At 32.0% G+C, this 27,788-nt stretch overlaps 8 protein-coding genes across 12 annotated transcripts in view; 5 read left to right on the top strand and 3 right to left on the bottom strand.

Moving 5' to 3' along the window:
- The window catches only part of zfh1 (Zn finger homeodomain 1), a 35,134-nt gene extending 25,320 nt beyond the window's left edge, over positions 1-9,814 (top strand). Inside the window, exons 5-9 of the mRNA XM_069116112.1 lie at positions 473-828; positions 1,853-2,206; positions 2,508-2,840; positions 3,190-3,349; positions 3,634-9,814. Coding sequence (XP_068972213.1) covers positions 473-828; positions 1,853-2,206; positions 2,508-2,840; positions 3,190-3,349; positions 3,634-3,827 — 1,397 coding nt within the window. The 3' untranslated portion in view covers positions 3,828-9,814. The remainder of the gene's footprint in view (positions 1-472; positions 829-1,852; positions 2,207-2,507; positions 2,841-3,189; positions 3,350-3,633) is intronic.
- An 873-nt stretch (positions 9,815-10,687) lies between these two features.
- On the bottom strand, positions 10,688-12,524 carry LOC138181390 (trafficking protein particle complex subunit 12). Its single transcript, XM_069116120.1, has one exon. It carries the CDS (start codon positions 12,386-12,388, stop codon positions 10,817-10,819), a length of 1,572 nt encoding a protein of 523 aa, XP_068972221.1. The 5' UTR covers positions 12,389-12,524; the 3' UTR covers positions 10,688-10,816.
- A 307-nt stretch (positions 12,525-12,831) lies between these two features.
- Positions 12,832-14,304, top strand: LOC138181400 (uncharacterized). The gene is made up of 6 exons (XM_069116143.1): positions 12,832-12,988; positions 13,118-13,198; positions 13,289-13,396; positions 13,501-13,787; positions 13,867-14,068; positions 14,133-14,304. The coding sequence occupies exons 1-6, from the start codon at positions 12,928-12,930 to the stop codon at positions 14,270-14,272; spliced, it is 879 nt and encodes a 292-aa protein (XP_068972244.1). The 5' UTR covers positions 12,832-12,927; the 3' UTR covers positions 14,273-14,304.
- Position 14,305: 1 nt separating this feature from the next.
- LOC138181392 (tRNA-specific adenosine deaminase 1) lies at positions 14,306-15,747 on the top strand. Its single transcript, XM_069116130.1, has 3 exons — positions 14,306-14,994; positions 15,080-15,331; positions 15,434-15,747. The coding sequence occupies exons 1-3, from the start codon at positions 14,306-14,308 to the stop codon at positions 15,711-15,713; spliced, it is 1,221 nt and encodes a 406-aa protein (XP_068972231.1). The 3' UTR covers positions 15,714-15,747.
- Positions 15,748-15,810: 63 nt separating this feature from the next.
- Positions 15,811-17,411, bottom strand: Rtc1 (RNA terminal phosphate cyclase 1). The gene is made up of 7 exons (XM_069116133.1): positions 17,270-17,411; positions 16,941-17,180; positions 16,676-16,842; positions 16,427-16,601; positions 16,202-16,352; positions 16,028-16,132; positions 15,811-15,959 (listed from the first exon to the last, which is right to left on the bottom strand). The coding sequence occupies exons 1-7, from the start codon at positions 17,409-17,411 to the stop codon at positions 15,815-15,817; spliced, it is 1,125 nt and encodes a 374-aa protein (XP_068972234.1). The 3' UTR covers positions 15,811-15,814.
- A 248-nt stretch (positions 17,412-17,659) lies between these two features.
- On the top strand, positions 17,660-18,341 carry Alg13 (Alg13 UDP-N-acetylglucosaminyltransferase subunit). The gene is made up of 2 exons (XM_069116145.1): positions 17,660-17,797; positions 17,904-18,341. Exons 1-2 carry the CDS (start codon positions 17,705-17,707, stop codon positions 18,321-18,323), a joined length of 513 nt encoding a protein of 170 aa, XP_068972246.1. The 5' UTR covers positions 17,660-17,704; the 3' UTR covers positions 18,324-18,341.
- Positions 18,342-18,877: 536 nt separating this feature from the next.
- On the bottom strand, positions 18,878-21,425 carry Scsalpha1 (Succinyl-coenzyme A synthetase alpha subunit 1). 2 transcript variants are annotated; one of them, XM_069116135.1, is made up of 7 exons: positions 21,201-21,425; positions 20,231-20,466; positions 19,942-20,163; positions 19,701-19,805; positions 19,381-19,584; positions 19,117-19,251; positions 18,878-19,037 (listed from the first exon to the last, which is right to left on the bottom strand). In XM_069116135.1, exons 1-7 carry the CDS (start codon positions 21,235-21,237, stop codon positions 18,951-18,953), a joined length of 1,026 nt encoding a protein of 341 aa, XP_068972236.1. In that variant the 5' UTR covers positions 21,238-21,425; the 3' UTR covers positions 18,878-18,950. The 2 variants fall into 2 exon arrangements, with proteins under 2 accessions (XP_068972236.1, XP_068972237.1); XM_069116136.1 differs by having other exon boundaries at positions 19,405-19,584; positions 21,201-21,420.
- Positions 21,426-22,013: 588 nt separating this feature from the next.
- Positions 22,014-26,829, top strand: LOC138181387 (uncharacterized). Of its 4 annotated transcripts, none has more exons than XM_069116117.1 (13): positions 22,014-22,156; positions 23,219-23,395; positions 23,596-23,887; positions 23,976-24,082; positions 24,167-24,294; positions 24,383-24,522; positions 24,589-24,704; positions 24,779-24,902; positions 24,963-25,188; positions 25,315-25,482; positions 25,544-25,744; positions 25,820-25,902; positions 25,994-26,829. In XM_069116117.1, the coding sequence occupies exons 2-13, from the start codon at positions 23,305-23,307 to the stop codon at positions 26,121-26,123; spliced, it is 1,806 nt and encodes a 601-aa protein (XP_068972218.1). In that variant the 5' UTR covers positions 22,014-22,156; positions 23,219-23,304; the 3' UTR covers positions 26,124-26,829. The 4 variants fall into 4 exon arrangements, with proteins under 4 accessions (XP_068972218.1, XP_068972216.1, XP_068972217.1 ...); XM_069116115.1 differs by lacking the exon at positions 22,014-22,156 and adding an exon at positions 22,163-22,649 and having other exon boundaries at positions 23,211-23,395; XM_069116116.1 differs by lacking the exon at positions 22,014-22,156 and adding an exon at positions 22,163-22,649 and having other exon boundaries at positions 23,211-23,395; positions 24,386-24,522.
- The last annotated feature ends 959 nt before the right edge of the window (positions 26,830-27,788 follow it).

A 27,788-nucleotide genomic window follows, 5' to 3' on the forward strand; every position in this document is an offset into this window, starting at 1 on the left:
CTGCTTTCAATCCTATTTAGAGTTTACGTCGTTTGGAATCGAATATCGACGTTGTTGAAATTTAATCGTTTATAGAAAGTTTCTGAGGCTTTTGTATTTAATTAAATCAAATTATGGAAAGAATATATGGAAGACGTATTATAATGCAAGACAGTAAATTTGCTTGCAATTTTATCGTAGTTTATGTTATTTAGAATTGGATACCAACATTGTTGAAATTGAGCCGTGTATAAGAATTATGAAAAAAATTCTTATTTTTGCTGTTAAATAGACATGGAATATTTTAAGAGAAATTGTGGCATGATTCGAAACCTACAATTAGGCAAAACTCGTTCGAAAAAGTTCGAAATGTTACGTAGACGAGAGAGGATTATTTAAAGAAGATACAAATCTACAGATCATTGGTTTAATAGTTGTAATAATCGTGTATAATTGTTTGTTGTATTGAAAAATGTGAAAATAATGATTTCAGGTATTTACGATATGCCGACCCTTCTGCCACAAATGATGGGCTTCGGCAGCTACTTTCTGCAGGCATCCTTGGGCAAGATCTTAAATCAGCTACATTCCAAGAGATTGGACGAGGTAGCCGAGAAATTCGAGTCTCATCGGGAGCTCATGAGCCCGTCGACGGCGGACTCTGAGGGCACGGAAGGCACAGAGGGTAAAGAATCACCAGCACCGACCGATCCTCAGGGTCTCGACGCGGTTCGACGTATCCTTGAAACGGTGAACACCTCCGTCACGAAGCAACTGCTCGAGGCGAACGTGAGGAAATTGTCCACCTCGCCGGCCACGATGAAACGAGAGTTCGAGGAGGATTATCAAGTAAGATCAGATCATTGTTTATATTGTTACAAATATTGTGCAGTGAAGAAAGTTTAGTTCGACAGCGCAGAATTAAAGGAATGATTCAATTTTACAGATCCGTTCTTGCACGATTGGATTAACGTCATTAGTGAAATTTTACAAGTCACGAATTACAAATGTTAATAGATATCCTTGCATAACAATGACAAGTTTGGTTTAATAAAACAAGTGAAATTCTACGAGCAGGTTTTACGAATTACAAATTATCCGATTGTTAGTGCTTGTTGAAAGATTAGAAAATTGTAAAAAAAAAACTACAATTCGTGAGTTATCTATTTACTCTAATATCATGATTAGGTGATAAATTATTGTGCAAGTGGACGCAGATATCGAGAAGTTCTAAAGTTAGTTATAGATTTATCTTTCTAATTCGATCGAGTTTGTAAAATAATGGGAAAAAACGAAAGAAAGAGTTTGGATTCTAAAGAGTGATTTATTAACGAAACTTCCCAATTCTGTTAACCGCGTGGTTCTTTACTTCTTAATGCTGATTGACGTGTCGTAAACTCGTTGGACGAGTGTCATAAACAGTCTAAGTATAAGGCGGATGAGGTCAATACTCCTCCAACCCTTTGTAAGCTTACCCCAAGATTATATGAAGGTCATTATTGTGACACATAAAATCTCCTAAATATATCAATATAAAGACTCGATTATTACAATTTAATGGTCTGTAGAAAAATATTGTAACAGCTACGTTTATTGATTGAAACAATTCTTAAGGAATTTTCTTCAAATTAATCTAAATTTCCTTATTCCTTTCCTATCCTATCCTATCCAATTTGTGATGTATTTTAAAAAATCACGAATTTCTGCAATCAAACTAATAACAAAGATTTCAAGAGTTCTCTTCCAGATTACTTTGTATCGCTTAATTGATCTCTCCTTAAAGTCATTCATAATTGATCTAATTATCACAATTCACTATTTCAGCCACAGAAAAACACAAATTCCTTAATTAGCGATGAATATATTGGCACAGGATCAAGACAGCGAGATGTCCAGCGAGATGGCACATTATCCAGACTGGTCAGCAGCGGATCAATATGATTCGCAGAGTGAAGGTTTGGCGGCGAAGCTTGAGGATGTGAATCAACCCAGTGCGAAATCAGGTTACAAGAGAAAAGCGGAGGATAGCTCGGAGGCGGACTCGGAGGACGAGGAGGATGGTACACAGACGCACAATGATAACGGAAGAAGAGTCAGGGCTAGATCGTTGATAGACGATGAGCAATTGGCTGTTCTCAAGGGTTACTATGCCATTAATCCTCGACCCAAGAAGGAGGAGATTATCATGATTGCCAATTACATCAATTTTCCTACTCGTGTCGTACAGGTGCATGTTTTTCCTCAAAAGATTCTCCAAAAAAAAAATTAACTCCTTGTCTTATGACTTTTTTTTAAAATGAATGCTTGTTTTCCGTTGCTTTAGCACCATGTTCAAATTTATACATAATAATGTTCAATTTGAAGAAGTGAAACTGAAATTAGCGTTGAAACTAAAGTTTGTTAGGAATAGAATTTTTATTTGTTTGAATTGGAACTGTTATTGCAAGAAATAATGGCAATGTAAAACAATAATATGCTTTTAAAAGAATCATTCAGAACATGTCATGAATATGTTATTTAATATTCAGGTTTGGTTCCAAAATTCCCGAGCGAGGGACCGACGAGAATCGAAGATACCACCTCTAGTACCATTGGCAAATCCGACCAGTCAGACCGCGTACGAACAACCATTAGATTTGTCGAAGAAAGAAGCTCTCACAGAGACGGCGTGCAAAGACAGTGAAACTGTTTGTGCAAAATTCACATCATCGTCTCCCATTGAGCCGAAAAACGATAATGCGCCATCGCATAATCAAGACGCGGATGATCTGGAGGATTCGCCACTCGTTATTGACGAAGAGACCACCGATTCTGTAGAAACGAAACGTACGGCCCCGATGGGGGGAGAAATTGTTCCGAAGGTAATGATAACGCTGGTTCTAACGATTACTATTAAACTGCGAATATCTATGCATTTGTGGAAACTTTAAATCCAGCACTTTACTTTAAATGCGAAATATTTAAAGTCAAGTACTTGCTTATTTGTATTTATAAAAGTATGAGCTTGTATAAAAATTCGCAGTCTACGTATAATACAAAAATAAAGTACATATAGAAAATAATTAATAAGATAGTAAAAATGTGTTATATTAAAGCGATGAGGCGTAAAGAAGTTTGCTGTTATATTTTATATGCCTCTATTTTAATATTGCATAATTTGTATGTTGAATATTGCTGTGCTAAGTATATTATGAAGTGCCGTATTTGCAGAGTCAACCTCAGACAAATGTAAAGAACGAAAATGAAAACATGAATCAACCAGAGGCTTCGCCAGCAGCAGAGATCGAGCAGGGTGTCTACTTCTGTGATCGGTGTGACAAAACATTCTCCAAGCACAGTTCCCTAGCAAGACACAAATATGAACATTCCGGTATGCATTTAAATGTTGCTCTCTTCATTTCTACACATTACAAATTAACGTTAACGTATAGAAAATTCTTATTTTTTAATATTTGAAACATTATTTAATAACGTTAATATTCAACTAGTAACCAGAGCTTCCCAAGCTTTTTAGGGGCCGAGACCCATTTTCGAAAATGATAATTTTTCGCGACCCACCCAAAAAGCAGCTCGGTGACCCGTCAGTCGGTTACAAACCATACTTTGGTCTTCTATGATGTAGATAATATTAAAAGATCGGATGAATATCCACAGGGCAAAGGCCGTACAAATGCGTGGAGTGCCCAAGGGCGTTCAAGCACAAGCACCATCTGACCGAACACAAGCGACTGCACAGCGGCGAAAAGCCCTTCCAGTGCTCCAAGTGCCTCAAGCGCTTCTCTCACTCCGGCTCCTACAGCCAACACATGAATCATCGTTACTCTTACTGCAAGCCGTATAGAGAATAGAAGTATTCCCGCTAGTTGAAACGAAAACTCTCTCGCTGACTTAGCTAAGTATGTACGGTCCTTTTTTCCTTCTACGACAAGGGACTCAGCATTTAATGAAGAAAAAGAAGCGAATTTAAAAACGGGAAATAATATTATATCTCGCGATAAAATAAAACGCCTGGGAACCACGTTAGGAGAACGGCAAGTACACCTAGCGACGAATTTTTCCAAACGCGATCTCGCGCACGCATTTTACCCGCGAAAAGGCTTGCGTTAAACACAGCAAATAATAATCAAAGCCTAAAAAATATATTTAACTAGAGAAGGAAACGCATGTTGATCGAAAAGGAAAATGAAAAATGAAGTGTCATTCTGAAGAAACAAGAAAAAGAATAGAAGATTGAATAATACGTTGTATTAAAAAGATTAAAGAAGATAGTGAATGAGACTCGATAGTCGCGACTCTCCTGTTCAAGCAAACAACATCGTCCAAGTGTCACGTGAGTTTCTTCTCAAGTTCGTTCTCGCTGAAACAAAGAAAGAAGCTAAAAATGATAAAAAAAGGAAGCAGAAAAGCAAAAAAAATGAATTCGCAGCGACCTTGAGTCGACGAGAATTAAAAAAAAGGAAACCAAATACGCAACGGTACCAAAAATGCATAATGCAATAATCTATTATATATTATATATAATATACATAATATTTTAGTATTTTTATTAACAAGATTATTATATATACCATGACAATAATAAGGAAACTAATTAACGTACAAATTTGTTAGCCACGTTCGCACGGGGCACGCGATGTAATTCAGTCGCGACGCGCAAATTGGCGAAGGGATATGGTGACGTGATTTGAATGTTTCATTTTTGACCGAGTTGCGCGTGTGCAGTTGTACATTCAATAACGAACGAATTAAAATTCGAAGTAATATCCTGTACTGGAAAGTAACAATGTTTAAAAAGTGCAGAAACCATTTTCTAGATATTTTTACCAAATAACTAATTTACAAGAAAGGAAGGAAAGTTAAAAGTGGTGGAAAAATAATCTTTCTTTTCTGAGACATCCAATCGAATGATATTCTTCAGCCTTAATTCCTTCGTTCACTAATGTTTTGGAACAGCACGAAGTTTGAAACATATTAAAAATTCAAAGTATAAAAATTCATATTACTAAAAAGACAAAAAAAAAGATAAGTGCGCGCGTGCAATTGGATAAGAACGAACACCAAAGGTAAATGTTGGAAAAGGTTGAAGCACCGGACAAAAAGAGAATACATTTGAATTTAAACCGCTAAACTGAGGGAGCTTAAACGCAAATTCCGATGAATCGCTGAGAACGGAGACTAGAATTTCTAGTCGCCTGGTCTATCCTCATCGTCGAGAGAGCTTTTTTCAAGCTCGATGCAGAAGGATTCGGCCAAATTACGATTTATTATAGCGTCGAGGTGTTTCTGGGCCTTATCTATCGGTGATCGATGCCATAACGAATAATTTTCGATCCTTGTGTACTTACTTTAAATCCAAATCACATCTTCGTATATTTCCATAATGTTACGTGAGAGATTCATATATTTCAAGTTCATTTTTTTGTTTGCAGATCTCACGATAGTTTTATAATACCAATCGTATATAAATTAGTTCTTACTCTGTTATTAACGCTAGAACTATCAAATATGTTAAGATGACCGTTTCTAGCTTTCTTTTTTTTTCTTTTTGTTTGTAATTACTAAAAACACGTAAAAGCTTTTGATAAAATTAATGTTAACGTATATTTGGATCGAAATACGATTATATACTTGTACTTTACTTTTATCCTACTACCTTAATTACAATTATTTATATATTTGTATTTTATATAGTTCTAGAGTTAATTTTAATAATTATTTAAGTATTTTGTACATTGTTTTCTCTTTCTTAAGTTAAATTTTCTTTATTTTCTTGAGTTATTCAGACATACGGTTAGTTAAGCTTCAAGCAATGCACATATTTCTTGATTTATTCAACATTGTTATTATTTAATATTTGAATCTCCGCGTATCATCCATTTACGCTAAAAAGAAAAGATTTAGAAAAACGAATGTTTCGCATCGTAGGAAGATACAAAAAAATGCCTTAGACATTCCGTAAAAATCAACGCGCTACCGGTACTCCTTTTTTAGTTATTCATAGATCACGAAACATCACCATGGCCTCTCGTACTTTTTGTAGAGCTCATATGGTCTCGTTGTCATCATAAGAGATTTCAATTGAACCCGACGAGCTCATCACATTTGTTTCTGGCGCCTGAAAGGAAAATGGCATCGAGAACCTTGCAATACAAAAAAAAAAAAAAAAGAAAAGAAGAAAAAAAAGAAATACAAAAGGAAAACATTGAGAAAAAGTCCCTTCACCGAGATCCGGGCCCCGATCATAAACTCTAAGTATAATATTAAAATGCTTCCAATACTGTACTATTAAAACAGAAAAAAAATTATTATTACACAATTTTTATGATTTTATTCGTTCGGACGCGTAGGTAAGCGATATATATAAATATATATATAATCTACAGATCGATAATACTCGAGAATTGTATTTTATAACGGTTTATGCCTCTTTTTATTTACACGTACCACGAGTGACAAGTGATATATATATATATTATATTATATAAATATATATATTGTTATTGATAAAAAAAATTGATAAAAAGAAACGACGACTTATACGGGGATACACGGCAGAAAAAAAGAAAAGGTGTAACGTTTAAAGGGCCGCGCCAAAAAAGTAGTGTCGTGTTCGGCCGAGCGGGGCGCCACCGTTGCATTTCCTCCGCGTCTAGAAGCTCCGGTTATCCGCGACAGGCATCGTGTCCGTACTACGAGATAAAATGGAAAAAATCCAGATATGATGCTTATAATACTCATTTATTATAGTGTTAATAGTTAAGAAATATATTTTTATATTATTATAATATTACGACACGATATATTATATATATAGTACTAATCGATCGCCGCGGATCCGTGAACCCGCGACGACGAGTCTGTTCCTCGGCTGGTACAGATACGCGAGAATCTTCTATTTTTATTTTCTAGTTTTTGAGACTCGATCGTAAACGATTCAACGTTCCTGTGCAATCGCTTTGTTATTTTTCTTCGTTATTTCTCATCATTACGTGTTATGTTCTCTATCTTTTTTCATTTTGTTTTTATTTGTATAATTTCTCTTCTTTCTTTTTTAAGGATCTTTTTAATTGTTAATATATATAACAATTTACCGGCATTCCTTAAGTATTTTTCCTTTCTATGATTTTACATAAAAATTTGTATTCGTACGTTAAGTTTCGTCGGTTATCGATTTTCAATTATATATAATTATTCTCACTCTGAAAAAAAAAAACGCCTCGATTCTGTACTTTCGAATACTTTCACGACCAACGGGTTTAGAACATCAGGAAGAAAAAGCAGGAAATTTACGAAGACAATATTGCATACGTATAAGTGACTAAATGAAGAATAAAAAAATTATATATATAAATATAAATATATAAATATATTAATATAGATATATAAAGATAGAAATATTTGCTCTGATTCGGGAGTATTTGCAACCTGCTCGCCTCGATGTATGTATGTACGTACTATTAAAAATAACAAACACAGACTACAGCGTAATTTTTGCCAGCTTTCGCGCATCGGCATCGATTATGTCTCAGTTATTTCCTAAACTATTACGTGAAAACTACGTAAAAAAAAAAAAAAAAAAGGAAAAAAAGATGAAGTAATTAAACTAAAAGTGAATAATAACTCATACGAGCATGATGAAATAAAACGAAATATGAGAAAACGAGGAGAGAAATACGAGAAAAAAAGAAGAAAAAAAATTGTTAATGATTGTTGATGCAACGATTTAAAAAAAAATGAGCACCGTACGATGCCTTCCGTGAACGACCGAGCTTGCCTAGTTACCGAAATAATATAGAAATTCAATGATTCGATCTCGATATGAATTCTCTCGTCGAAAGTAACGCTATCCCTGCGATGCCTCTTCCATCTGTCGACCGATTGTTTCCTGTAACCGCAGACAATAAATATAAAGTGAGTAAATGGCGTGCCATAAACGAATTTTCGCAAAGTTGTAAAGAACACTACGATACCGACACGTAGAGCATATGTACCTCTATATTCGTGTTTGATTGAAAAGTGTTCTAAAACGAATTCCATGAGAGTATATATTGTGATTTTTCTCTAAAGAGGGAGATGCACGTGGGGATAACAAACATATTCGCTTTAAATTGTATTCGACGAACACTGGTGGTTATGCCATCGAGCTTTCCATGACTACGTTACATAAGCACCAGAATCGTGCGTGTGTGCGTGTATTGCGTGTATGTACACCAGAAAAATACTCGGAAATAAAATACGGCAGGACAATAATAATACCGTTTCTTTTTAGAAATTAGAGAGCGTAAGCATTAATTACAATAGTACATATAATATATATATAAAAATTGTAAGTGTGAAAAAAAAGGATAAATTTGCTAAATGCAGAGAGGTCTGCACGTGTACGCACAAGACGCATCCCTTGCGTGTACGTGGATACACGTGTGTACACGGCACAGCATGTATGTACATAGGTAATACATTCGTAAGGTTACATTTAGTCGCCAGGAATAGCGATGCGGATGTTATTGTAACAGTGAAGTGTAATATGCGGTAGATACTTTGAGAGGACGGTAGGGGAAAAAAATATAAAAACCGGAAGGTTCCAGCTGCGTAGTGGATGCAGTGCCTTCTCCGGGTGAAATGATCTCGTGGTGTTGAAGCGAGCGGTTGCAAAACAGCTCGATAAACAATTTGCATTGTATAATATTTTAATCTAATATTTTAATCTAAATTTCAACGAAAATTTATCGCGGAGAATTGTAATTGTACCAGTTTCGTTTCAGATCGACGTATTTTTAATTTATTTTTCGTCTTGCAATACAGTCACCAAAATAAGGAGCATGAAATTGAATTCAAAACGAATTTCAGGATAATAGTCACTTTTTGGAGAAGGAGTATATATATTCTTATAATTAAAAGTATGTTATTCTAACCAAAACGATCTCCTTTTAAAGTTCGATCGTTGATAATGGGCATTTGAGATAGAGAAACAAAATAGAGAAAAAAGAAGAAGGAAAGAAATAAAAAGTATAATGGAAGAGGGAGGATGTTGGAAGGATCGAACACTGCGCGCACTACGCGGCGAACTTTCGAAGCACGAATCGATGAATTTGGTTAAAACGGAAACGGGAGCCGAACCTGTTACACACTGCGGAAAGAAGCAGCAGATAAAAAGAAAATGAAATTTAAAAAAATAATGTATTGTGACGAAGTTCCATCCATAATAAAATAAATGAAAATATTATACAGTTAGGCCGACTTTTCCGCCAGTTCGTGCCTTTTTTCTGCAGGGAGAGAGAGTGCAGTTTTGGAATCGATCTGAATGATGTATGCTATTGATGTACCGCCTACTAATAGAAAAACATGGATAAGGAGCAGGAAAGATAAAAAGAATGAGACAAAGAAATTGAGGAGGAAGGGTATAATGTTAGAATCGTTAACGATCTTAGAGATCGTGATGAAAATATGGGCGGACAGAAGGGACAGGATATGAGGAATTAATTACGGGGATAGATCGAACGAGTTTATGTTTGACATAATGACAAAGTATGTGTCCTGTAATGCATTATTCTCGAAGAACATTACGAGCACGCGAAATTATGTCAGACGTTGGTGAGAGAGAACAACAAGCAGCAAATGAAAAGAAACGAAAGGAGAAAAGAGGTGCGAGATTAAATGTGTAAACAGTCGAAACTGAATGATATGAATGAAGGGAGAGAATGAGAAGGAATGTGTGTGCGTGTGAAAGGAAGAACGGGAGGGAGAGAAAGTAAGTGAGAGAAAGAATTCTAGCAATTGTTGAACGTTCATTAAATTGTCCTCGTTTCACGATGTAATAAAGGCTATTTTACTTTGACATCGATGTTACATTTTTTACTTTACATATATTCCTTGTACCTTAGGATTTGGGTTTGAAGACTGGTATATCAAGATACGAAGATATAATCAAATATTATTCCCTCTAGAAATATGTATTACATCAGAATCAAATACATAGCTCTATCCATCGAGATGTTGCATTCTTACTGAAAAGACGATGATAACATCTATAGCTAAAAATGAAACTACTTTTACAAATGTATTATTAAATGTTAGAAGCAAAATTATAATAGAATAGCTTTGTCTATTGATACTAATAGTGGGGTCAACGATTAAATGACCACACCCATTAGGGCTCAGAAACGAAGCCAATTTGTTCAGTATTCCCGCCTATTGTGATTGAGGAGGGGATTAAGTTACTTGTCTAAGCAGGTAAGGTCCATATTCCATTCATTGTCTCATATGAATAATGTCAGATCTATTATGTATTTAGTCAATGCCACCTTGTAGAGATAGAGACTTCTGTAACTCGTCGGTGGCGGAACATGAAAAACGATTACATGTCACATCTATTTTGTACTTCGTCAGTGATGCCATTACCATTAACTACACCCGTTTCTTCATCTGTGCCGCTGCCATTGACTGAGGATAGGACTCGTTAGATGCCACTACTATACTTAATTGACAATGTCGCGTGTGGGACAAAAATGGGTATCAGATGACTTCCAAAACATGAAACACGAAAACGCATTGCGTGCCAGATTTACTTTACAGCTCGTCTGTGATTAAATATAATTGTAATAATTTAGCAATATTATCTATTAATTAAAAAAAATATGCAAAAAATTAAAATATCAAATAACTGAATAACTGTGATTAGATTAAAAATGCACAAGGAAGAATACTGATCTTTTAAGAAACTGATTTTTATTGTTAAAATTTATACATTACTCGGCGCAACCATGTTCATAATTATATAACAGATTTAAAATTTCATTCTCGCTCTATCATATACTGTACATGGACAAACGGAAAGATCTCAATTTAAAGGGAGTTTCAAGCACTGTATATCTACAGCATCTCCTTTATACCTGTTCAATTGACTTAGTAAATGTAACTTTGGTTGTTTACAATGAGTTGTATGCAATTCATATGATGTACATATATTCAACAGTATAGGTTCTTGTAAACTTTTTACAGGGTTTCTTGTTATCATACTTTCATATAAATGCACTGCTGCTTTTAACTGGCCTGTATATAAAAGGCAAACAGCCATATTATTAATTAATGCTATGTTTGATGGATCCAATGCTTCTGCTGCTTGGAAACACTTGTATGCCTCTTGAAAAGAATTGTGGGCTACTGCCATTAATCCTCTGTCCGTTAACTCTCGAACAGTAGGACCACTCTCTTTTTTATGCAGATTGATTAAAAATTTTTCTGCTGCCAAAACATCTCCCAAAAATAGATGTAATCTACCTATACTAGATCTCAATGCATCCATTTGTTCAGGTGACCAATCTGCAGATTCACAAAGTCTTCCTAAAATATCTATACCCAATACATAATTTTTCATGCTAACAGCACAGTTAATAATAGATATAAAAGTCCTGGATCTTCTGCCTTTCCACAATCTTATAGCATCTTCTTGTTCTGCAGGGTTAATCTTAACACGAGATCCATCTCCATTAAATCCATTGCTAAAATTGATTATAATCTGGTTCACAATTGCTAGAATCTTATAAAGATTATCCAATGCTTGTTTTGGTTTTGCACAATACATTGGAATCTCAGCTAAAAGTAGTCTAAAGGAAAAAGAAGCCATAGAACCTGGCCTGGTACCATACAGTTCAGGATAAAATGTAAAATACATGTCTGGTTTATCCAGATTACCAAATGGTTTTGACTCATTCTCTAAAATATCAATTTGCCTGAGCTTGGTTAAAAGAGCTAGCCTTGTGTACCACAGTTGCAAAGAATGCGGAGAATGTTTACTAGGTTGATTTATCTTGCCATATCCTTGAGCATATACTGCTAATAATCTTCCTGATAAATTTATTGCAGCTTTGTAACAACCAGCTTGTATTAATGTCCTTAAGCCACGTTCATCTTGAGTTACATCAGAAGCAGTCAGCACATGCCTCTGTATATTTTCATCTTCACCTAGGAATCTTACAACAGTACTCTTTATCAAATTGGGCATGTCCCCTTGAACTGCAAGTCCTGGCATCGTTAAGTTCTCTCTATCCAGGAAACTAGTCCCAGCAGTCGACGTGGCTAAGTTTCGTAAGATTTTTCTGGTCTGTTCAGAAGGTATCCACGCATCTCTGTGTACATCGTTCGTGCCACTATGATCAAGTCGTTCGTTACCAAGCAATGAACTACTCTTTAAAAATTCGTTCGATTGATCCGTCAGTAATTCAAAATCCGGGATTCGACTCCCAGAACCTCTTTGCACGTCGAATAAATCTTCCTTTTTAGGTGAAACGATCTCATCGAAGATCGTGCGAGATGCATTTTCAAAATAGCGGCTGATATCTGTCTCCATTTCTTTCGTAACCTCTTCAGTAGTCTCGCATTTCTGCTGTGAAGTCCCATTTTCTTCGGCCATTCTACGTCTAACTATTTTGTTCTCACTTGAAAATCTATATATACATTTATTTATATGATTTACAAAATCCCGTAAACATTAGATCGAAGAAAATACCTTAGACGTCAACTGTCAAAATCAGATGGAGACATTCTGCCACGAATTATGTATATAATAGAACGTGTTATTATGCACCTGTTTTTGTCTATCAATCATTGATATTTTTGTACAATCTTTTGTGCTACAATATGAATAAATTTCTGTTATAATCACTAGGTTTAGTTGAAAAATGTAATATTCTGATTGTTGAAGACATAATTATGATATAATAATTAAATTTTCTAATAAGTTTATGATAATAATGTACTTAGTTCTGAAAATTATAGTCGTACATATCTGATTAAAAAATAGTTTTCAACACTGAAACAAAATTAATTTCTTTTTATTTAATATCACTATATCAAAGATGGCACTATAAAATGATAATGACAATATATACCATATGTATTCCATACGAGTACAAGTGGAGATTATAAGAAATTTTATAAATTAAGTATAATATGAACAATGCAGCGAAAAATGTTCTCCTTTCAAGTGGTTATACTATGCCTCTTATTGGATGTAAGATCATTAAAATATAAGAAATAGACTATTTTGTAGTGTATTTAAGTCTGTATTGAAGGAAATATTAAAATAATGGTAAAAGACACTTGTTACTATTACTTATTATAAAATATTAAATCATTTTAGTTGGAACATACAAAATTCAAGGGAGAGATGTAATATATGAAGTAGTAGATGAAAGTTTAAAAGTTGGTTTTCGTTCTATTGGTATGTATCTAGTGAAATTATTAATATTATTAATTTGTCCTATTATAAATATATTCTGAAAATGTATCATTTCTTATTTATTACATATAGATACAGCTGTAGTGTATCGAAATGAAGAAGATATTGGCTATGCTCTGAAAAATTTATTACCAAAATATAATCTTCAAAGGAGTGATATATTTATTACAACTAAGCTTTGTATGTATCAATAATGATTTTATATAATATAAAGCATGTTAGACTTAAAAAATTAAATATATATACAAATATATAAATATATCATAATCATATATTTATGATAGCACCAAGTGAACATGGGGATCCAAAAGGAATAGAAAAGTCTGTGCAAAGATCTCTTAAAGCACTTAATACTACATACATTGATTTGTACTTGATTCATTGGCCAGGTGCAGCTTATATTTCAGAAAGTTCAACAAATAATCCAAGCTTAAGAGCAAAGACTTGGGATAAACTAGTAGAATTGAAGAAACAAGGGTTTATAAGATCCATAGGTGTATCCAACTATACAATCAAACATCTAGAAGAATTATTGCAAAATTGTAAAGATACACCACCAAGTGTTAATCAAGTAAATCAATTGTACCTGAATTTAATTTGTATTTTAATTTATATTAATTAAAAAATTGAAATATATTTTTGTATTATAGGTTGAGTTGCATCCACATTATCATCAAAAAGAATTAATTAAGTACTGCAATAACAAAGGGATTCATGTACAAGCATATTCTTCTTTAGGAACTAGTAGCAGTACTAATCTTTTAAGAGATCCAGTTGTCGTAAAAATAGCTACTCAACTTAATGTATCACCAGCGCAATTATTATTAAATTGGGCTTTACAACAAGGAATTGGTAAATAATTTTCCTTTTTAAGATGAATATTTCTACCATGTATCATTTAATGATATTATTACAGGCATCATTCCCAAAGCTGTAAAGAAAGAACATATAAGAGATAATATACGGCTAGATTTTGTTATTGATGAAGAAAGTATGAGAGCTTTATTTTCTCTACCTCAACATAAATATGCTTGGGACCCTTCCAATGTGTATTAGATAGATTAAATGCAAATAAAATAAAAAAAAAACATGGAAGATCTTGCAGATCAGATTGCACACCTTTGTTTAGAAAAATATAATAAGCTTGGTAAGAATGGTAAACCATCAGAGAAAGAGTGGACTGTGCTATCAGGCATAGTGTTAAAAAAAAAGGACAACTCACTCACTTTAGTAGCTCTTGCTACAGGCACAAAATGCTTAGGAAAATTAGATTTAATAAATACGAAAATATATGAGGAAGGTTGCAGATTAAGTGATTCTCATGCAGAAATTCTTGTTAGGCGTGCCTTTTTGAGATATTTATATGAGCAAATCAATTTCTTACTCAGTGACTCTAAAAGTGATGTTTTTACAATAGATGATCAGAAAAAAATTAAAATAAATGATAAAATATCGTTTCATTTCTTTACGAGTCAAACTCCTTGTGGAGATTGTTCTATATTTTTAAAAGAAGAATTCTATGAAGATGATGCACCTCCAGCAAAAATAATAAAATGTGATTATAATAACAGAGTAGAAACAATAGAATCAAATGCCGATAAAAAAGAAAAACAAATAATTAAAGATATATATAGAACCGGTGCAAAATGCGTAAAATCCGAAAAATGCCAAGATCCTCATTTGCCTGGAATAAACTACCACGTGGTTGGACCGCTACGTACTAAACCAGGAAGAGGAAATCCTACTCTTAGTTTATCTTGTTCAGATAAAATAGCAAAGTAAATACAACTGTGTAATGTTACAATTAATATGAAATGGTATTCTTATAGAATATGAAAATTAAGCTTTATTTATTGATTTTAGATGGAATTTACTTGGAGTACAAGGATCACTTTTATCAATATTGATACCTCCAATAAAAATGGAAACTATTGTAGTTGGAGGCAATTCTCCTTTTTCTCTAGAGGCGATGGAACGTGGATTGTACAAACGATTCAACGAAAAAGTACGTAAACTAAAGATTGTACAAAGTAAACTTTACTTTAAACAACAAAAAAATTCTGAAAGGAAACATCCATGTCCATCGAGTATAATATGGTGTGATGTAAGAAATCGGTAATCTTTAATATTTACTTTTACTTAAATATTTATATTTACTTTTTCGCTGATAAAGCTATGTTTTTAAACAAGATGGTTTTAATAATTGTTTATTTACAGCGATACTGAAGTAGCGGTTGAGGGTAGAAAGCAAGGAGCTACGAAAAAAAAGAAAGGTAGCAATCTACTTGTAACGAGACGCGCTCTTTTTGAAATGTTCTTGCAAACTTGTGATAAATATCGACACCCTGATTGTAATATAAGACATCCTAAAAAGATTACCTATTTGGATTGTAAAATGTGGTCCAAAAATTATCAAAGCTTGTGGAACACTTTAAAATCAGGGTCTTTTCGTGCTTGGCCTTCTAAACCAATTCGGTTACAAACATTTGTGTTGTAGAATATTTAATATTCTTTAATATACAAATAAGAAGATTATAAATATGTAAAAACATATAATTTTTAAAATTGGTACATATAAAAAATAAGTACAATATTATTTTACAATGTACGTTTATTTATATTAGTATATCCTACACCTATACAGGTTAAAACAACTTGTTCTAATATTTCATCTTCTTCTTTAAGTGGCTCGATTTTAAAAACAACTCCAAAGAAATCTCTTAAATCGCGTAAAAATTGTATCCTGTGATAATATCATACATCAGTCTTATCATTTTAGGATAAATACAAATGTATAAAACAGCTACTTACATTGCCGGTGATAAAGGCCCTGTTATAACTTTAGAAATATCTTTCCTACCCAATGCCATAAACATTGCAGTCATAGCTTGAAAAGCTGAATCTACACAACCATTTCTAAAATCATATATATTTATATAATATTTTCATTATCTGATGTATATTCATTAGTTATGCTTGCTTTACCTGTAAATTTCATCAACTAATTTCATAGCTGCTTCTTTACCAATATCTTCTGGTACACAAGGCAAAGAAGCTGCTGTCATTAGAGGTGAAAATGCTTCTCCACCAAAAATAACATCAGTTGTTGTTTCAGCTGATAAAGTTACTCCAAAACCTGTCATATTTTCAAGTATTTAATGATATTTAATATATTCAGTGTTATTAGTTTCCGAACAACTAAATACATACCTGGTGATTTTCCACTAGATGCACCTTTACAATGATCTGTATGAATGTAAACATCTGGCAGGAAGTTTAACAGTATACCTTTAGCAGACTCCACAATTCGATTAGCAATAGCAGGAGATACACGTATGCTACATGCAGTACCTCTGATCCTTTTCACCATTCCACTATTTTGAAACTACATATGCACTTTTTCATTTTTAAGTTATAAATTATAAATACTTTAATAAAGAAGATATACTTTCTACTAACTTGGATACTTCTAAGATTACGACTAGGAGGACATTTAAATTTAATTTCTCCACCACCTAGAGGTGCAGCTCCTCTTTTATTAATGGTAAAGATAACTTCATTATCACCAGACAGAAATTTTTTCAATATAGGTACAGCACATGCCTTTAGTCTGTCCACAGAAGGATCTTAAATACAATGACATATATACAATTTTTTAGCTGTTTGCCATTACAATAATTGACAATGTTCTGTGCTTAAAAATTTATCATGGAGGATTAGTTACCTATTGTATTATTAGTGATTCCTTTGAGTTTTATATCCACAGCTTTTTTACAAAACGGAGCTAGCATCATAATTCCTTCTAGATAATAACCAATACCTCGTTGTACACTACAATCATGCTCTAATTCACCACCGTACAATAATCCAGGATTATAATATAAATTAGTTCCTGTTTCATTTAATTCTATTCTTGATCCATTTGTTATTTTATCCAATAAGCGAATAAAACTGACTTCGTACTCTACACATAATGAATATATTAATAATAATAAAAATATAATATATATAAATCTTTGAATATTTTCAAAAGAAGTATATGTTTAAACTAACCTTTAACTCCTGGATCGTCATCTTTAACTCTAATATTTGTAATTCGCACAGGCTTGCCTGATAATGTTGACAATAATAAGCGATATCGTAAATAATTACACCCTTCGTATGTTAAAACGTTATTTTTTCTTTCGGCTGGCATGTTTTATTAAAATTCGCGGCAGTAAACAAATCGATGTGATGGAAACATGGAACTTGGAACTTTCTGACGTCATAATACTGTTTTATCAAGCACAGTTTTTCTTCTAGATTATTTTTTCTTCGTACAGTCGATACAATTCTGATACGTACAAATTGAACAAATGTCAATTTGACAACATTATTGAATATTTTTGCCGAATTGTTGAAAAACAATATATTATTGCCAACAACAATTAAGATAGTGATATATGATTTTATTAATATTCGAATCTATAATATTTTTAAATATTTAAAATGACACAATTGACACAAAGGATATTTGTTACTGTTGGCACAACCAAATTTGATGAACTAATCGAGACAGTACTTAGCTCGGAAGTTTTAGAGGTAAAAGACTATGAGAATTTCAGTTCTTAATATGAAGTTATAAAAACATTTAGTAGTAAATGTGTAACCCAATTTAGAGTAAGTTTTTAAACATATATTATTTTAGGTATTATCGTCAAAAGGATATTGTGAAATCATCTTGCAAGTTGGCAGAACGTTATTTGTACCAGATTGTACCCCACGTTGTGGTTTTGTCAATATTGAATATTTCAATTTAAGCGCAGATATAATTAACTATGTACAAAATGCTGATCTTATTATAAGTCACGCAGGAGCAGGAAGTATTTTAGATGCTTTAGAGTGTAGAAAAAATTTAATTGTAGTTGCAAATGAAAATTTAATGGATAATCATCAATTAGAATTAGCTGAGCAACTCTATGAAGATAAACATTTATACTATTGTACTTGTAAAACTTTGTTAAACACTATACAAAGCATGAATTTTACTCAGTTAAAACCTTTTGTTAATAAAAGAAGTAGACATATTGCTAAATTTATAGACCAAATAATGGGATTTTTGCCATGAAAGAAAGTTTGAAAAATATTCCAAGAAATACAGTTTTTTTATTTCTTATTTATAATAAACAAAAATATTTAAGAGGTTAATGTTTATATTTTGCTTAATATATTTAGATTTTTATTGTTTTACAATATGGATATATAACAGCTTTATTTGTTATAACAGATATAGCTTTAGTATAATTTACAACAATATAGATTAAATAACTATTCCTTAAAATTATGATTTAATAGCATAGAAAAATTTATAATTTCTGGTTAATAAAAATGATAACGAAGAATAGTGGCAGTTATTGTTAGATACTTTTTATAGCATCTTTAGATGGTTGCTAATTTTTAAAATAAAAGCTATATCAGTAAAAATATTTTCTAAATACTGTACAATGTTAACATAAATTTAGTTTTTTAACAAAGTGTGATATTTCTTTGCAAGTATTCTTTTTAGAAATAAGATAATCGAGCAATCTCGATTTATTGATGAACATAATCATTGTTATCAACGATTTAATGAATTTGAACATTTCAATGCATTATATCGTTTTGCCGATTTCTTAGACGGTCCTTTCAATTTATTGTATGAAGATACATCCATATGAAGCAAACTACATATGTATATTTATAGTGGCATGTGTCTTTAATTACAGACCAAACCAAGACGTGTCATTTCTTTCAAAAGTTCATTTCCCATTTGCGCAGGGCTCCTTGAAACTATTACACCAGCCTAAATAAAGTAAAACAATATTTATATTTATCATAACGAAAATATGGGTTTTATTGTAAATAAGCAAATAAGTCAATACCTTTTCGAGTGCATTAATTTTATCTTGAGCGCCTCCCTTTCCGCCTGAAATGATAGCTCCGGCGTGTCCCATTCTTCGACCAGGTGGAGCAGTAATACCAGCAATAAACGACACTACTGGTTTAGCTTTACCTCCCTATGATTATACCAGACATATTACATTCGTATTCGATTATATTTAAAAATGAATTGCACTTATAAGGATACAGAACGATTCTTGGAATATAAGGAACGGTAAGTTAAGATAGGATGAGGATTTGGGTACCAGTAACTTAGAAGAGCAACCAACAGTATTATGTTGAATGAGATATTCCGCCGCTGATTCTTCTGCGCTGCCGCCAATTTCACCAATCATTATAATACCATCACAGTCTGGGTCCCTAAGGAATACATCCAAACAATCGATGAAGTCTGTTCCATTAAATGGATCACCTCCAATTCCAATACAAAGTGTTTGCCCAAGACCAGCCTTAAAGAAAAATTTTCTTACAGTTTCTTATTACAAAATTATTCTAAAAAACTTTTTTATTGTATTATTTAAAGAAGAATTATGTTTTTTAAGCAAAAAAGATATCATTCACTTACAAGGGTTGTTTGATTTACAGCCTCATATGTTAATGTTCCTGACCTTGACACAATACCAATTTTTCCTTTTTGATGTATATGTCCTGGCATAATACCTATTTTGCACTACAAATAGATATCTGTTATATGTTACCATATAGATATGTATCAACATAGTTATACATTTTAATTTAAAAATTTGCATATAATTTGTATTTAAAATACAAATTTTTAAATACTGATAAATATTAAATATCTGCACCTGCTCTGGAGCTATTATTCCTGGACAATTTGGTCCAATTAAACGAGATTTGTTTTGTTCCAAAAGTCGTCTTTTAACTTTGACCATATCATGTTGTGGAATACCTTCAGTAATGCATACAATTAATGGCATTTCTGCATCTATTGCCTCCATAATAGCTGCAGCTGCACCTGGAGGAGGAACATAAATTACAGTTGCGGTAGCACCTGTAGCTTCCTTTGCCTAAAAGAAAAGCACAATTAATACATTTATAAATGTATAAAATATAAAATGGACGTTCTTTTCCCACCTCCTTCACACTTCTAAAAACTGGTTTTCCTAGATGTTCTGTACCGGCCTTCTTGGGGTTAACACCACCTACTATTTTAGTACCATATTCAATGGCCTGTTGACAATGAAACGTCCCCTGTTTGCCAGTGAAACCTTGACATATAACTTTGGTATTGGAATCAATTTTTAAATTTTTCCTAGTATCTACATAGTTGAACCTTATTTGGGTACGTAATAAATTACCACAGTTTCTGACTGAAACATAAAAGAAATGATTTTTTTGTTGAACATTTTTTTAAGAAATGAGATTCTAAAAGAATGTAGGTACTAATATACTTCTACCTTCCTTGTAATAAATATAATAATAATAAAATAATACATATTTTATGGCATAAAAAGATTTTAAGGCATTGCTTTAAACATTATTTGTAAATAGATGTTATTTATAGGGATAATATCAAATTTCTTAACTTTTGGGTCAAGGTTCATTAATTGTATATTATCCAATGATTAATATGACACTTATTCTGATAGAGCAGATTAATTAACGTATTAAAAAAACTATGCCATTGTATTTAATAGTTGTATAAAATCAAATTAATATGTATGATATAAATAAAATATAATAAAAAGAAAAGAAGTATGAAGCTTTTGTTACAAAGTACAAGTATGTGAAATAGACAAAGACTTAATATGGAATTATATAATGTTTAATTAATAGTTAAGATTGTTGAATCTACTGAGAACCATATAATGTCAAAAATATTAAGTTATGAAAAATTACATATGTCCTTATATAATTGAAAATGATAACATAAATAGAACTTATTTAAAGTATTTTTAGTTAAAAAAAATGATAGAACATGAGTATCACGAGAAATGGGCGTGAAATATTACGATATCTCACAAACATGTTACAATTATATTTCGAAATATACAAAGGTCTCCTTTTAACATCGAAAAATTTCGGACGATTATTCTCATCTTACCTGTGAATTTTGAAAATGTTCTGATAGCCACAGCCATTCTTTTAATTAATGTTTCTCTTAAGATAGTCAATAAACGAAATTGGATTATTAGAGGATCACCATTAGAGGACTACCACAGCGGACGAGCGAGGTCAAGTTCGAAAGAAAATACACGAACGAATTGTACTTAGCGCATGTACATATAATTTAAGTATATCTAATGTTCCAGATTCGTTATGAACTTGTCAAATGACAGGACCATTGAAAATCGAACTGATTGGTCCATTCTTCTATAAAATATTTTCTTCAAGCTAATTTTCAACGCAAAAATTTTATTGCTAGGTAATCTTGTACGCGATTTTAGACATGTCAGAACAATCAAATAGTTATCATTTGTTTATTATTAAACATTAGAAATAAATACTTCTATAGTTTCTCGTTTATTTTTAAATTCTATTTCCTTTTTTTTTATTTTTGATATAACATTTCTATCTGAAATAATGAGATATACTTTAAAATCTAATTAGGCATATAGATTTCATATAATTTAGAAGTTAAATATTAATAAAAAATTTCCGTAATTTCGTAACTTCTTTTTCTCTTGTTGTTAAAAATATAGGGGATTAGCTTTGTCTCTATTTATATCTTTGAAATATACACTAGACTTCGCGGTCATATAAACAGATCGCGACACTCGCTGGGGAAAACCGTCCGAAAGTTGAGTCATGAAACATCAACATGGAAGATAACAAAGTTCTCGTTCTTGCGAGACGGACACAGGTGAGTAGAGTGTCTCCATCTCTTTTTGAGACATTCATAGCATGTCATGCATGCGCAGAACGTAAACTTTCTTGTCTTTCATGTTGATTTTCCACGATTCAATGTTCAAACGGTTTCTTCTATGCTTTTGGTATATGAGTGACGACACTTAATTATAAGATCGTGCCGGAGTTACTCGTCTTTCGTCAGATACATACGTTTTAAATAAAAAAGTAAAATTAGAATAATACGGTAAGAAACTTAAACGAATACATCGTAAAAGAATTAGTATCACATGGATAATCAACTTCATGCTCCGAAAATTGGTAATAAATATAGTGGTAGTTTTATAGAAAGAAAAGGTAGCATGCTGTATAATCAACGGAGGCCACCGAAAAAGTGAGCGTAGTTAATGAAAGTTACGATTGATGGTATCATAGTTGCTAAATGTAGATTACTGAAAGAAAGTCTACATAAATCCTTTTTCGATTTTATTGTTATTGCTGATATAAGAATTTAATTATACACAAATTTTTCATATGGATCGAATAGTTTGTTAAAATTTGTAGTGATTCGATTACGAAGTTAATATCGATGGGCATAGATAGAACGACATAAATGACAGTGATGTATAGAAAATAAATATCTTGATAAAAATGACGTGGTGAAGAGAACCTTACCATTTTACAAAACCATCGAAGGAATTGCAAGGTATACGCTCTTACAATAGTTTCTAGTGTTTCGTTTCCATTCTTTCGTGATACCATTCCAACAAGCATCTATGAAAGGGAACAATAAAAATTATTTCAAATGCCGAAGGTTTCAAATATAATTTCAAACGTAATTGGAGAAAATTATATTTTTGAATTTAAAAAGTTATATTAGTTACATTGTTCATATATAGCACAAAAATTTCTTAGTATATATATATATATATATAATATGTATGTGGATATATACATATATACATATACATATATATACATATATATACATATATATACATACGTTATGTATTACGTGTCATCGAATTATTTTCATTACGATAAAAGACTAGTATTGTTATATATTTAGAGTGTATTTTTTTTAAGATAAATGAAAACTCTGTCATTGAGAAATAAAGAAAATATGTCTATATTCTTTGCCGGAATATACAATTTTTTTCAATCATTTAGTATTTTATTTAATTTATTTCAATTATTTTACATTTTATAGTGATGTTTTTTCATTAACGTTTTATGTTAATGATAATTAATTGAATTTATCAAACAGGATGGAAGAAAGTGCAAGTTCTGAAAATATTTGGTGTAAAACTAAATCAGACGAACAAAATAATTTGTATCATGCAGAATCTATAACTTCCTCTATGGAAGCAAATTCTACTTCTTTAGCAGATATATTTGATACAGCTTTTACATCTACAGTTGATCCTTCTCCACAACCAAGATTTAATTCAGGTAGAGACAAAATAACGATATAAGACATATATTAATTCATTTTTTCATATTTTTAGTACTGAATTTCATCTAGATAAAGCAATAATGGAGTTCGTTAAATTATTTTTTTAATAAAATTAAATGTATATAAAATGATTCACACGAAAATAAACATACAAAGGGATCATAAATAACTTCAATATTCAATTTTTTCATTCTAGGCAACGAAATGGAATATGATCACTTATTTGCAGAAAGTGATGTAGAAGATTTAGATGTGGTTCCTATTAATCCTTATGTAAATCCATCTCATCATACTGCTTCAAACAGTAATTTTGTTTTTGGAACTTATTTACATGGGCCTGAAACAGCAGGAGGAATATTACATGAACGTGATCCTCCAGTAAAACATAAAAGTAGAAAAAATGAAGACCGTAAATCATTCAACAACCAACACTCTGATAATTTGGGTGTAGCTGGACCATCTAGATCATCAGATGGAATTTCTAACAAGTATGAATTTAGAATTAAGTTTAAAATTTTTTGTGCTAGATTTGTACTTAGTTAGATCAATAATTATTAATGAAAATGTTTTAAACAGAGTTATGCAAAATATGGAAAATGACAGTGCCAATGAAGTCAATACTTTGTATCACTCAGTTTTGCCAAATACAATTAATTCTCAGCAACATTCTACACATGCAACAAGTATGGTTTTTGTTTCACATGAATAATATATGAATAAAAAGTAATAAACAGATAATTTATATAGTTTCACTTTATATTGGATAGAAAATGATGATACACCGTCAGCACCTGATCTACAATTAGATTGGTCCTCGAGTAGTGATGATGCTACTAGTAGTGATGATGAAGATGGATCAGTTGAAGTTCTTGTTTCAGTAAATCATAATAATAAGGTGAAATAGCTTTATTATGTTGAGTTATTTAAAAATGTAATTTATGTTAAGATTTTAAGATACAAAGCGTTTTACTATATTTTAACAGCAGAATTCTGCACAAAATAATGAGGAAGGTAATCGTCCAGTAACTGTAGTTGATTTAACTGTGGAATCAGATGAAGAGCATACACCTCCTACTCCTACAACTTCGGTAGTAACTCCGGCTACTACGGACTATGTACCTAGGTATAAATAACAAATTATTTTATGTATAATACGCTTCATTACTAATTTTAATAATTTTTTTTACAGTGGGCACAACACTTATTGCTTGCATGACCATATATATCATGGTCGATGTATACACCACAATTATAGAATTCCAATTCCTGTTATACCTGTAAGATATAATCAAATACCAGGTACAGGTATGATAGAAAAATTAAAAGAAAGACTAACAAAATTTTCAGTGATGTTATTTCGAATTTGTTCTTTTTTATAGATGCTTCTACAGGAATGTTAAGACCACGTATGCATCCAGTACAAGAAAGACTATGGAGGATGCAACAACGTGTACAAGAAGTACACAGGCGGAGTCTTCATCCAAGATTCTCAACACATCACACGTTAGTATTACAATAAATATTGGAAATTTCACATCATACAATACTTTTTATATTTCGTAGTACAACGTCGTGCAATCCACATGTGCATCAAGCAAGCCAACATACGTGTAACAATGGAAATGCTAATTCTGCGAATAATCGTTGCAACGGTGCAGAAAACATGACATTTGCAGAGAATTATTTCCCGCCTCCAATTTTGCCACCACCACAACAACCTACTGTTTATAGTCATCCAGAGGCTAGAAGGCCACCAAGCGTTAGCCCGCCTTGTCCCGAAATAATTCAGGTAATTCAGTGCATTCAAGATTTATATTATACATATAATTTTAATGTTACAATGAATTTATAATTTATTTCCTTTTCGTCTCTATTAAATTTTATAATTATTGATTTATATTCTTTTTGTGTTTAGGAAAGTCCTTTGAGTGGCCAATTACCAACACAACCCATTATGCTGCCTTCAATGCCAGTTCATCCTTATGTACATCATATGTATCATCATTATGGTCCTCATCGAAGACCATCCGGTCCACAACATAGACACCATATTCATATCAATTGGTTACAACGTCTTCATTTGGTATGCTTTCAAACACAGTACTTTGAATTCTATATATTTTTATACTTGTTATGTAATGCAGATGCGTTTCACGCAGCAAGGATCTGATGCTCACGACATGATGCCATTTCCATCTTTGGGTTTGCTGCACCCAGCGCGTCAAATGTCGGCGCAACTTGAGAATTATATGCGCCTTGTTGACCTACGACGCATGGCCGCTATTAGTTGTGGAGCTACACAGGAGTCAATAGAAAGTCACACATTCCGTCATAAGTACAAACGGGTAAATTACGTAAAAATTGACGTATATGTTCATTATCATATCATCCTTACTTCGTGATATTTTCTCGTTTTATAGGAGAAAAAAGTCGAAAATAGTGAAGACGCTATTGAAAAGTGTACTATATGTTTATCTGAATTCGAAGACTGCGAAAGTGTCAGGTACAAATTAATTCTCATATGCAATGTAAATTAATTTCAGCAATTAATTTTTCTCAAATTATATTTTTCTAATATTGTTTTTTTTATACAGGAGGCTTCCATGTATGCATTTATTTCACATAGACTGTGTCGATCAGTGGTTATGTACTAATAAACGCTGTCCTATATGTCGAGTGGATATTGAAACTTTTTTACACAAGGAGCTTGAAAGCACTGCATAGTTTAAGGTCGATTTTAACCATCCGTTTTCGTTTTTAAGTATAATCAGGTAATATTCACATCTAAGTATTTTAAAAGATCCTATTCATAAACAAACCTTTTTCTGACACTGCTATGAATGTTGATGTAAAAAAATTTTACTGTGAATAATCAAAATATCGATAATGGAATAGAACTAAGTTCCTGGAGTTGTAGGAGAGAGATTTGTTTTCATTATCTTTACATCCGTGTCATGGGTATTAATGATAGTGTACATAAAAAAATGTTAGGTTTGTTTATTATTCGTTATTATATTAATAAGTCACGTAATTTGATCGATAATTTATCGTGTATGAAATGTTTCGGATGGCAACATTGTTAGATTATAGCAAATATTTTAAGTGGTACATCTCTTCGTGGTTTTTTATTCTACTTCTTTTATTATGTGACACATAAAAAGAAATTAATCAATCATAACAGCCAATACAATGAATTTTCTAAATTAGAACAGAAACGAATGTAAATTAATAATAATTACGTAAAAATATATTACTCCTGTGTTACGGTAATTCTCCACTGGGTGCTACACTGATACATAAATTTTATATACGCTAAACATATTTTAATGATTTGTCGAAATGAATTATTAAATATTTCCGCGTCGAACGATTCTTTGAGGCTATGTATACCTTTCGTAAGTTTTTATATTAAACTAGTTTTTTAATAAAACTCTACTCGAACAATTCTTTACTAATAACTTTTTATTCTTCATAAAAGAGTATATCATCTTATTAAGAAAATAGGGATGATCGTGAAGTTTAGTGAAAAAAACAATGATTTAGAAAAAAACTTCCTATTTTAAACTTCATTTCCGCATCATTTTATTGGTACAGTTAGTAATAATTAAAAAGGACATGTATTTTAATTCATCAAGTTGAATGAAACACCTTGTATAATATTCAATAAATTATTATTATTATGTCTAGTGCGTAATAAAAATAATTATTATCCTTTTGCATTTGAATGTCGGCGCTGTGGCGGCATAATAAAATTGTCTACAAATTCGAATGCCGTCATGATGACGATACGCTTTTATTATGCTTGTACATTTATGATTCTGTAATCGAAAAGTATTGTAAATGTCTGTTACTCTTTAATCTAAAATATATTTACTTCCAGATAATCTGTTGTTTATTAATATTTATCTATTTAGATATATGCATATAATAATAATACTTGATAAATTTGCTTCGATCGAGTATGTCAACTGCAAAAGGTTATAATATTTCCATTACATTTTACGCTTAATAGTTGTACTGTTTTCCAACTCAACAATTTTTATCAGAGGTTTTCCGCTCATTATCGCTTTTTCGAGATAATTTCTTCGTCCAATGGGCTTCGTCAAATCAACTGTCCGATATATACGTACAGATGATGCTCGTTGCAGAAATGATAAAGGTGCATCGATGTCGCGTTCGTACCATTCATTTTCAATTTTATGTAAGGTGCAAAAATGGAACAGAAATAAAAACTAAGAGAAAAGAATCAGCATGGGCGTCCATGAGACTACGCTGTTCCTAGCAAAAAGACCTCACCTTAAGGTATGTATAATCGTGCGAATCGTGTGAGTCAGAGTCACAGTCGGTTGTTTACCTTTTTTTCACTATAATTGATAATCGTAGACAGTA

This window comes from Bombus flavifrons, chromosome 7 (assembly GCF_040668555.2).
Source record: "Bombus flavifrons isolate JBK064 chromosome 7, iyBomFlav1_principal, whole genome shotgun sequence".
In the NCBI taxonomy this organism is placed as follows: domain Eukaryota; kingdom Metazoa; phylum Arthropoda; class Insecta; order Hymenoptera; family Apidae; genus Bombus; species Bombus flavifrons.